Here is an 11,898-nt window from a genome sequence, read left to right on the forward strand (position 1 = left end):
CTGGGGAGTGCGGGTGCTGTGGGCTGCAGTGACTTCACCTATTTGGCTACAGACTTGGCTTATTCACACCGATACACCTCTACAGTCTAGGAATCCGCCACAGGGAAGTTGCTCCAGATCCTTTAACGTTGCCTCACTTACCCAGACTTCTCATCCCGTCACGGCAACATGCTTTGAATGCATACAAAAAATGGCAGTGGAGAGTTTGTTGCAATAGCTACAAAAACTTTAAAAATAGCAAGGTCCTAATAAAGTATATGGGTGTGGCATGTGCTGATGAAATACTCTGCAAGATTGGGGTTTCCTAGGACAGCATCTTTTGGTGCCTTACACAAAGTGAGATCGTTCATCATTCAGTCCAGTTTGGATTATTTTGAAAGGAAGCCTACCAAAATCCCCTCTCTATTTCCTTGTCTGTGCCTCCTAGGAACCAGCTTTATAGCAGGGCAGCTAGCCCTGCAGAAAGTTGGTGCATTTGGCCCAGGGTTGTGCACTGGCTCTTAGGGAGGATTCTTTCCCATCACCAGATCCTTTTAACTAGCCAAGGATTAAAATTAGGCTCTTATGCATACGAAACATATGCTCTATCATGGAGCTGTGTGGTCCCTCTCCCTCACATGAATGCAAAAACAAAACAAAACACCATTTTATGAAACTCTAAAACCAATAGGCAATAACACTGCAGGGAGCAGCTCATTTACATTTTTATATTTATTAAGATCTTTTGTCATTGAACTGAAGCAATAAGAAACCCTAACTTTAATTAATATAGATTTTTTTTCTTTTAATCCTCTAGTATTTACAAAGTATACAGAACTGCAGAGGTTTTATGTACATATTCACCACTTGAAAGGAAGACCAGCTTATGCTCCATCCTCTGTAACAATTTCCTCCTCAGACAGCAGTAGTTCTGTTTCTGAGCCCAATTCAGAGATCGGAGGACAATATACGCTAGATGTCTCTACATTGACCAGTCCTGTGCTCAGTCTTAGAAGATAGGACTCTTTCTTTTGTGTAAATTCACCTATTAAGATGCCAGGCCTTCGGGGAGATTTTAATGCTCTTCTCTAACTTGGGGGTTCAGTGACTAATTTTGAAGCAGGAATATGTAGTTGTATGGGTAAAAAGTTATCTTTCCAGAGTCACTTTCAGCTCAAAATCCTTCCTCTTTCATGCAAGACTATCCTTAAATAGCCCAAACCTTTGGGCTTTGACACCTGTACTTGAAAACATACAGAGTGAGGGGTGTTTGAGTTTTGCTCAAAAGCAACGTAGTTTTCCCTCAGTCTTTTCGATAGATGAATGTTCAGCTGCTAAGAGGTTTGACATAAGGAACCACTGTACTAGCGTTAGTCTACAAAAGAAAACCTAATATGACCTGTATATGTTTAGAATTCCTTAACCAAAAGAATTACACTCCTACATTTTCATTGTCTATAATAGATAACAATGTTGACACAAATGAATACATTGTCCACTTCAATTTATTCATGGTGAGTGTGGTATGTGTGGGACAGTCGTCCACCTTCAAATATGAGAGAGGGTCTGAGTTGCCAGTTGCTTATCTATGCTTCAAGACATTTCGAATGTAGTAGAAATTTTGCAGTGAGAAAAGAGGAATTCAAAACCCCCACCTCCACACACACACACACACACACACACACACACACTTTATAAATTAGCCTTGAAATATTCAGCCAGTAAGCCATCCTTTTCTCAGATACCACACAGGCCTACTTTAGCTATGAGCTTCTAGAACTTTCTAGCCAGGCTTGACTGACAAGCAAGGTTCTGGGGGGAAATCGCTCTGAAAAGTCAGTGCAGGCTAAAACTTCCAAAAGTGAGGGTGAAATAAGTTCCTTGTTCTGGAGAGAAAAGCACTGCTGTGGAAGTCCTAGTTAACCACACTTTTTACAATACTATAATAAAAACCAGTACTAATAGAAACGAAACAACAACCAAGGGGTTGCTGAGTGTTAAGCGCATCCATCCAACAGGGCAATAACTTTGCTAAGGAAACTTCTTTAAAGGGGTCTCTCTATCTGGAACATCCTTATTTGGTGAAGATTTAAAATGACACAATTTGGGCTTTCCAATAATTTATTTAAAGCACTTGGAAACCTGTACCTCCAAAGCTAATTTATATGGCAGAACACCCTATGTAACTTCTAAAACCTATTCCATTTGGAATATTTTACTCCCCGCTACCTCACAGCTCCTTATTGTAGTCTGGGTAACTCTAGGCCTTGAACATCCCAAGCTGTTCCCTTGACTTTCAAATATTCAAATTAACTTGAAATAAAACGGCTGAATTTTAACTGAACACTTGACTCTGGATTCACCTCTGCCTTTCACTCTCTTGTATAGTCAGAAAATCGCCAAATAGAACCCAGTTTCCCCTTCGCTACAATACTTAACTAAGATGTTAAATTTACCCCTATAACTATTGTTATCCTATCATTTTGTCCTCTCTGTGGCATTAAAAGCTTTTAAAAACATATGCACAAATTCTACTGAGAGGGATTTTTTGTCCAGAAAACGTTGCTCTCAACTTGTGATTAGAAAATGGTTTGCCCTTTCCCACACAATGCCAGAGCCCTACCATATTGTTCATTATTCCTGAGGAAGCGAGGTAACAGGCTTTTAATGCTGAACGGTAGGTAATTCCCCAGTGTCAGAAATAGATATCATTTTTTACTTTGTCCCCTCCAAACTGGTCAATTTACCTTTCTTTGTGCTTTTTGCCCTCCACAGTTAGCCCTGTACTGAGGTAATATGAGCATTAATCCTCTGTTCCCCACACGAGTGGATTTTCCTGGGTTGGAACAGTATTATACTGAAACAGCAGTATTCATTATACCCATGGGCTGCTGGGTTGTAGCCTGCACAGTGAAAATTATTGTACTGGACTCCTTCTGCTTTCTGGAGCTGAAATGTACCATCTGCCCTTGGAAGTTTGATCATCTTCAGCTTCTTCACTTCTGCCTTCTATTGGCAAAGCAGTTCTTAAACAATGTGTGCCTTGGGAGCAATGTTAACATTAACGCCTGTCATTACTGCTAAGATTTCACTCTCGGGGGGGGGGGCGGGGGGAGGGAGTTTATTGTGTTTGTTAAAACCAAAGCAAACCCAGGCCCTACTGCCGGGAAGTAATTCTGAAGCTGTCTTCAATAAATTATTTTTCTCCCTTTCCTCCTCACAAAGGGAGGGTCAATTTATTCAGATCTCGAAGCTCTGCTTTAGATAAATATATTTACTGCCTATATTCTGCTATTAACCATCTTCTCTTAATACAAGCAAAACTATATAAGTTCTTAGTAACATTTGACATGGCGGAACCAGTCAATCACACTGAAATGGCCAAGCAACTCAAGGTCTTTTTCATGATCTAATCATATTGCAAGGTCTCACAAAAAAAGACTATCGTAACAGCATTTTCTTACCAAAGTCCACCATGCCGGAAGTTCTTAGGAGTGGTCCGAACATGGTGGAATGTTTTGATCCTAAATTCAAGCAGCCCGCGTCACCCAACCACATTCCCAAAGTTGCCCAGCGTCTATCTTAAGTTCCACAGGGGGACCAGCCCCCGGGTCTCTTTCTCGTAGATATCTGGGACCAAGCCAATGGGTGACGGTACCATCTTGACGGTGTTCTTGCCAAACAGCTTGCGTTCATACTCAATGAGTTGTCTCCAGAAGCCGACATTGGGCCTTACGACGGGTCGCCTGCTCTTCACCCACTCGTGGGCATCCAAGAGACTCAACCGGTGGTATTTCATCAAGTAGGCGATGCAGAGGGAGGCGGATCTACTGACCCCTGCCACACAATGGACAAGGGTTCTTCCATTCTTCTTCCCCGTCTGGTGTATCCTGTCGGCCACAGAGTCAAAGTACAAGGACAGTGGAGCGTGAGGGAGGTCGGGGACAGGCACCTTGACGTAGTCAATATCTGGCCAGTTGGCGTTGGGGATTTCCATGGTGGCGTTCACGACGCAAGTCACTGCCCTGGAGTAGACCATGTGCCTGTTGGACGCAGCATTGCCGGAGGAGAGGTAGAGGCAAGGGGAGATCTGAGCGATGCCTCCTAAGACGGACAGAGTGTTCCCAGCAGCAGGGGCAGGCTTGGCCACAGAAGGAGGCGGAGAACGGCGGAAGAAGCCGTGATTCCGGAAATTCATGGCGGATGGTTCAGCGTACATAACAGCTAGGGGGGAAGAAAGAGGTGATAAACTTCAAAGGACTGGTGCACTTAAACAAACAAAGAAGTTAAAAGATACATGATTCCATTCTTTCACTGAGCAGCTGCTACTGAGTCTGGCAAGCTCCCAGAGAGCAAAAGTCCCCATGCCCTGATTCTGCCTCCTCCTTTTCTGCTATCGCCCCTATTCTAACAAATACAGGAACAAGCATGGGATTTGGGGAGGCGTGGGGTGAGGCAGAGGTGGGAAATGAACTTGCAATTTTTTTAAGCAGGTGGGAGAGATAGATAGGTTATTTGTGGCACTGAAACAGGAGAGAAAGGTGGGTGGATGAGCAGACAGAGCAAAGTGAGGTGGTAAGGGGAGCAAAGGGAGTGAACGGGATGCAAAGATGGGATGTGGAGGGAGAGAGATCAAAGAGTTCTGCTTCCGTGCAAAGCCAAATGTCTCCCAATAGCGTACCTACCTCGGTCATTCCGTAGTAGCTGCTGTTCTCATCTCAGGGTTAGGTTGTGGGGAGGGAGAAAGGGAAGGAGCTAGAAACTGTGATGCTGCAGGAATGATGCGACGATGGTGGGAAAATGGAGGAATAGGGAGTAGGAGTGGACAGCTTCTTAAAGGGCCAGCGGACTCTTTACCAGCCCCTCCCCATTCGACCCACCCTGCCTAACCCATGCCCATTCCTAATTGGCTATCTGCACCCCACCCTCTTTGCCATCACAGCCATGGGCTCAAAGCGTGACTCATACTCAATGATTATTGGTGCAAAGGGAGGGTGACAGTTTTGCATCAGAGGTTCCCTCCTCCTGTATAGGAGGTGGGGCATGTTTGTAATAATCCCCCATAGTTTTTGCTTCTTCCCCCAAATGTTCATCCTCTGTTCAACAATCTGGCCCCATCTCACCTCCACAGTAACTACTACCAAGATCCAACTGAAAGACCACTACCTCACTATTTTTTTTGTTTAAATAGCAGGGCATTGTGGTCCTAACTAGATATTTCTGGTTTGTCCTGAAATTTGAGATGTCTGGGCAACATATATTTGACATCACGGGGTCTACTAGGCTGTGAGTATACAAAATGCTTCATTGATGTATTCTGCAAGGATTGTAGTGGGTCCATTTGGAACACTACATCCTGGAGAATAATGCTGGGTCTTGCTGGGGAATTCAAAAATATACAAATTTTCCTATTATAGGGCTCAACACATAGTTCAGATATGCCACCAAGCACAATTATAACTTGTCACTCCAATTTACTTTAACTCAGAGAGGTTCTCGTTCTATTTCACTTCCTAATTTAAGTAGAGTTCATTCAACCGTTCTTGTGGGGTGCTTTCAGATGCCACTACCCTTGAAAACTAGATGAGGATATGGGTCCAGGGAGGGCATATACTCAAGATCTTTTAACACAGATCAGTTGGAACTCATGTTTTAAACTGATCTTCAATGATCAAAATCAAGAGAAATCCTGGATTTTGAAAGGCTACCCCCTCCCCCCCCCGCTTCCATCTTCTTAGGTAGCAGGTCATGTATTTGTGTGTTAATGCTGAGGGGGAAAGGTAAGGAGGTCTTTTGAATTAACAAGCAGAATGTGTTCTATGCCTGCTTCCTCTTCACTCAAGTTGTGAGTTCCCCCGCAACCAGCTTTGCTCCCTGTTTAGATGTAACACGAGTCCAGTCCGAACAGCTCTTGAGGGATCCTCACTTTGGATGACAGTCTCCATCTATTTTATCTCTTCATCCTATGAGGTCCACTCACCTAAAAATCTCTCATTCTCAACCTCCTTTGTTTTTAGACATGACTATGATATTGAATCACATTCCTTTCAAACCTCAAAATGCCTAAACCTCTAGCCCCCTCTCCCTATTGCCTGCCACCAATAAACCCACACCCCTGGGCCCTTAACCTCTGGCTCTGCAACCCATAAAATGCACAATTTCCATGTCTGTATCTAATCCCTTAGCCTAGTGTTTTAACTCTTTTAGCTAACGCAGGCAGACATGAATGGCTTTACCACTAGCAAACCCCAGTATTGTTTAATACCTAAACTGATTAAGAGTTCTGGGAAATGTGAATGCTAGCACCCTATTTTGTGATCATTGTCTTTTGCTGGCCCAATAAAGGTACCTAATATTGATTTTGAAATTAAGCATTGCAGCATCTAACACTGATTATGTCAATACCACTCCCTGCAAATGTTCGTCCTCAGTTCAGCCCATCCTTCAGAATCATACTGGAGAGCACAGCACAGCTGCCCTGTTCTTGTGTGTGTGGAGTCATGCCTCTCAATAAGGGTGTGGTAGTTATTGTGGGTCGACTCGCTTTAAATCTTACATTTATCTTGCTCCCATGTCACCACCAAAGCTGATCCCATGTGCTCCTCCTCTCAGTACCCCAAATTATTTGCCTCAAACTCCCCAACCGCTCCCGTTATTCAAATAAAACACACATCTAAGAACATCCCCAGCTGCCATTCGACCTTCCCTCCCCACCCGCTCAACTTCAGAAATCATGACCCTTCTGCACAAATAGCAACACCAAAATCAGTTGTCCCCTCTACTCCAAACAACCCCAAACTTTGAAAAAGGAAATGTATGTTTTTTTAATTACCAGGCAGTGCTGTCTTTCAATGGAAGCTCTGAGAACAGCTCTCAAAAACTCTCCCCACGCAAGAAACCCTCTCTGGCCCACCTAAATGGTTTTGAGGAAGGAGGCTAACAGGCGAGAAGACGTCTGAATGTCTCTGTTTCCGATCGATCTCGCAATCCCCTTCTTCTCTGCTTCCAAACAGATCTCCCTTTACAGGTGTATCTATAATCTATTTTAATAAATACTATATATCTCTTTTTCTCCCCTGGCCTTGCTTCTTCTCTCCCAGCGCCTCTTTCCTTCTGGGGATCAGGAGTTTCCTTCCCTGGCTCCCCCCCAGCATTGCCTATATACCACCCTTGCCAGCCCCCTCCCCTCCTGGACCACTCAAGCGTTGGAGGTAACAAAAGGTTGCCATGGCGACGGGATGCGGGGGAGGATGCCGTCGTCAGAGCCAGTGACACAAGCCGGGGCTCGCGAAGGGGGAGGAGAGGAGGAGGAGGAGGAGGAGGAGGGACTGAAAACCCACGGATTTTCCCTTCCCGCCTCCGCTTCCGGGGTAGATTCTACTCCCTCCGCTGCAAACTGTGGAGGTTAAACCCCCTCCTCCTTGGAGACTTCAGTGTTACAAAATTAACCTCAAGATTAGGCAAGGTTACTGATAAGGGGGAGCCTTATCAGGAAGTCCAAAAAGGCTCCATTCCAGGAAATAAGAGGAGGGCAACATTATCTCCCCCACTATTTTCTGTGCGTGGAAAAATATTCAAGCAGCAGGATGGGACACTGTCCTCTCTCTAATCACGGGCTGCGGCATTCACACGTACACATAGAAATACCAATTGGGAACTCGTCTTCGGGTCACCGTTTTTGGGGAAGCTCACGCCACTGCGGAGAGCCTCCCTCCACCACCACCCCAGTTCTGTGCGTCACAATCAGCCCATCATCCTCGCCCCACTCTCACGCTTCCACGTTCCTGTGAGCGAGGAAGGTGCGGGGAACACGCGTGAGTCACAGGGAAGGTGCCAACCGAGGTTCCCGTCTCTGGAGGAGAAGCGATTGCAAAGCTGTTGGGAGAAAGGGAGGGCGCGGGCTCCAGAGGTGGGATAAGAAAGGCCCAGGGGTGGCGGCGGCGGGGGAGGTGTTGTTGGGGAAGGCTACAAGTTAGGATCGAGCGGCATCCTGTGCCAGGACACGGCAATAAATTAACTCCGTGGATGTGGGACACTGAGGACAGGTATGGAAAGGTGCTGCCGCCTTAAAATTAATATCCTTCCGCCCCAGGGATTTATTTTCCTTGAAGGAAAAAGGAGGCCTTTAAAGCTCCGTGTTCAGGGGCATTGTATCTGCAAATTGCAGCCCTTGGCAGCGTGCAACAGCAATCGAGGGCGCTTGCCTTCGTACCTTGGTCGTGGGCTTCCGGGAGACATCTGGCCCGTCGCTGTAGGAGACGGGACGCAAAACCAGAAGGACTTTGCTCTGACCCAGCAGGGCCGTTTTTAATGTTCAGCTGCGTTTCTCTTTTTAAGCCACGCCTCCTCCAGGCACACTTTGTGACGGGAAGAAGCCAATCTGTCCCTGCTTAACAATGTGCAAGAGGCTTGGTTCCATTACCCTAGAAGCTGGTGCGTTGCAGGCAGGTTCGCGTTCGATGCTGAGTAAGGATTCCTTGCCTTTATTTAATACATTTATAAACCGCTTTTCCAGGGGAAACGCTTCAGGAAACAATGTGCAAATACAAAATTGCCCCATCGTCAAGCAGTGCAAAACATATTTAAAACATCTGAGAGCCACAATGATCTTAAAAGATCAATAGGGATCCGCCTGCAGTTCTGTTACGTGCTCAAACGTCACGGATAGTAATCCTAAAGTTTGCATCGCCCGCTTTAGTGAACACAAGGGAATACAATACAGTACTGTATACCCAAACGGAGGGAAAAATCATGTCCTTGTATCTAGCTTATTACGGTAAGCGTGACTCAGCGAATCGCTTTCTTCGTCTCTCCCCCTATGCGGAAATCGTCAAAGCGTTACCGTATTTAGCGGGTTAAAGCCCGCCTCGCCTCAAAATAATAGTGCGCATTACCGTAACTACTGAGTTGTGTGCCACTTTGTAAATAACGCATAAGATGCTGCCATAGTAAAGGATTCGAAACATTGCAGGATGCAATGGAGTAAACAGATTCCCTGGAGATATGAAAACAGTACTGTGCCACAATTGCGGGCATATATAGCTCAATGTGAAAAAGGATATACAGTACTGTAAGTGCTTAAGAGAGGAATACTGTAAAATATGTATCTAGGACATCAACATTCTAAGGCTGGGGGTTTTTTATGGCTGTATTCTGTGACATGTCATTGACACATTATTAGTGCATTAGTTAAAGTAACTGCCTGATAGTCATTGGTTGTGGATTTTATACTGGACTGTCCATACATCATCAACTTTATTAGCTGTTCTGTGATGCTTCCTCAGTGTTACTGCATCATTGCACTTGTTTTGCTCTGTAGCACAACAAAAGTAAGATTTTTTCAAAAAGTGGAAGATTTGCGTTCTAAAAAGCTACAGGATTTCAGGAGGAAATCACAGCCCACGCACTGATTGGGAAGGGAGCAGTATATCCGCACCAAAACTTTTGCAGGCACAAACAATATTGGAAGCAGGATAGGGAATAGCCACCCAATACCTCATGAGAGCAGAAATAATCAGGGACACACAATAAAAGAATCCGGAAGGACCCTTGGTGAGGCAAACACCAGAGTGAAAAGGTGAAAGGGGGAGCAACTATGAACCAACAGCTTTGGGGGCACTGTGCAGGCAGGCTGCCTGTCACACACAACTCTGTTCTCCAGCCAAGGACCGTGGGGGAGGAAAGGAAGACCAGAGACACCATCATCTGCCCATCTCTCACTGCCTAAATGACAGGACCGCTCCCATGTGTAGATGGGGACATTGCAGCAAGAGTGGCTTTTCTCATCCCTTCACGACCAATTGCACATGCCGGCTAAAATTCCCTCTTTTACGCAGCTGCAGCTGCTTTACAAACTTATGAGTTTATAGATATATAGATATATAAGCCAGTGTGGTGTAGTGTAGTGGTTAGACTCAGGGTTGGGCCAGGGTTCAAATCTCCACTTAGCCATGAAGCTCGCTAGGTGACCTTGGGCCAGTCACTGTCTCTCAGCCTAGCCTACCACACAGGGTTGGTGTGGGGATTAAATGAGGAGTGGGGAAGGACAATGTTCAGCTCTGTGGATAAAAAGGGGGTAGAAAGGCATTCAGTATGAAAAATACATGCCCTGTCCCCTCTTCCCCACATTTCATCGCCCAGTAATCCCGGGGAATGTCGTTTGATTAGGGGTCTGCCAGTGATGCCTAAATTACCTCAGAGGACCACAGTTCTCAGGGTCTCCTGTGGAGAAGAAATGGCTGTTCAACTAATTAATGCATGAAATGCAAAGGGAAATGTTTATTCTGCAATTGGTCACCCTGCAGCAGAGCAAAACCACAGAAAACTGTTAATTCAGTGTTTTTCAGTGCTTCGGTGTTTTTTGGTCCTTCAGACTAGAAAATGCCAGGAAATAATAAGAAAATGGACTTGACCACGTACAGAAGGCAGGTTCCTTCAACACTAAATTACCACAGCCCAATCTCATATGTCTGGGATTATGAGCACAGTTGGAGACCAAGCACTTGTTTGTTTAGAAATCCAGCTCTTTCGTAACTGCCAGGTGTCCTGGAGTGAAAAGGCTTAGTTGTCATAGCAGCAAAAGCTGGCCTCCCGGTCTTGTTAACCTGCTTGCTGTTTGCCCATAGCGAAGGACTGTGGTCATGTTTTGTCCAGCAGGACATCCATGTTTTTTAACGGCCCCAGCATACCAAGTAACACTTTTCCTGGCATGTAAGGAAGGGGTGGGAGAGCCTGTCAGCAGTCCAATACCCAAAAAGGTAAAGGGCAAAACACTGGCATACATTCACCCCTCCTCAAAGCCATTGTTGACGTAGCTCTCATTTTTCAAATTCTTCCACTTGCATTGTACAGCATGTACCTTGGAAAGGATGGGCTCTACTTTGCTGAGTTAAATGTGCCAGGAATCAACAGGCTTTTATTTGTATAAGTCTGGATAAAGACCTCTGAATGTAAAACACGACATTTACTAAATAAATTAAAGCAATACAGCTTTTTTTAAAAAAAGAGAGATACTCCGCAAAATATTAATCAGTGCACTAGACACAATCCTTCCCCTAAGGTTGTATTTCTTCTGTGAGGAGTTGGTGGCCTGCCTAAGAAGTTATGGGACATCAGGCTGAGTGCCAGTATTTATATAAGCACCCTTAAGTAGCTGACAAACCAATAATTTGCAGGAGCTTTCCTTGACATGGGAGACAAACCAGATTGAAAAGCCTCCCTTGCTAAAGTGCCCTTCCTAGGAGGGTGGCAACCACAGACACCAGTGCTATATGTGAGTGAAGTGTCTGGTCACTTCTTAATACACTGTCAAGGCTTTCTAAAGTGTAGGCAACGAATTGTGTATGATCTGTTAATGAGAGAAAGGAGTCTGCAAGACTATGAAGATGTGTGGTAGGTGTCAAAGAAGGAAAAGTAGGGCAGCAGCTCACAGAACTGGGCAGGTTGCCATCCCCCTAACAGCATTTTTATTTACACGTGACCAGGTTTACCTCCATGTTTTGAAAAGGCTGGCCTCTGATAAAGGATCAGGAAGATGGCTCATATTCTGGCTCATATTCCGAAGGCTCATATTCTGCACAGCTGGCAGTGGCAGCGCTGTACGCAGTGCAATATGGGGTTTGGCAACCCTACACCCACCTCCCCCTTTCCCCAACACAAGAGAAATACTGAACCAATCCAGAGAACTACGACATAATAATGTCTTCATCCCTTTGCTCACTAAATTCCTCCATCTCCTCTTCAGTCCTTTCAGATGGTCCAGAACAATCATAGGCCTCGAAAGTATTTTTCAGACAATCAGTAGATCAGCATCTATTTCAGTAGATCTATTGAGATTTGACTAAACCTAGACATGGGTGCACCCAGGCTTTTTGTTAGGAGGGGGCTAGGACTTGGTTAGGGGGAGCAGGACTTTTGTTG

The 11,898-nt window shown here is 45.2% G+C and overlaps 1 protein-coding gene across 5 annotated transcripts; it reads right to left on the minus strand.

Annotated features, from left to right (window-relative positions):
• Positions 1–696: 696 nt before the first annotated feature.
• LOC310830601 (dual specificity protein phosphatase 14-like) lies at positions 697–8,447 on the minus strand. Of its 5 annotated transcripts, none has more exons than XM_083710387.1 (2): positions 8,192–8,447; positions 697–4,203 (listed from the first exon to the last, which is right to left on the minus strand). In XM_083710387.1, the coding sequence occupies exon 2, from the start codon at positions 4,196–4,198 to the stop codon at positions 3,557–3,559; it is 642 nt and encodes a 213-aa protein (XP_083566513.1). In that variant the 5' UTR covers positions 4,199–4,203; positions 8,192–8,447; the 3' UTR covers positions 697–3,556. The 5 variants fall into 5 exon arrangements, with proteins under 5 accessions (XP_083566513.1, XP_083566511.1, XP_083566510.1 ...); XM_083710385.1 differs by having other exon boundaries at positions 4,665–8,208; XM_083710384.1 differs by lacking the exon at positions 8,192–8,447 and adding an exon at positions 6,812–8,142.
• Between the last annotated feature and the right edge of the window lie 3,451 nt (positions 8,448–11,898).

This window comes from Podarcis gaigeae (genome assembly GCF_964106915.1).
Source record: "Podarcis gaigeae genome assembly, chromosome: 13".
Lineage (NCBI taxonomy): Eukaryota > Metazoa > Chordata > Lepidosauria > Squamata > Lacertidae > Podarcis > Podarcis gaigeae.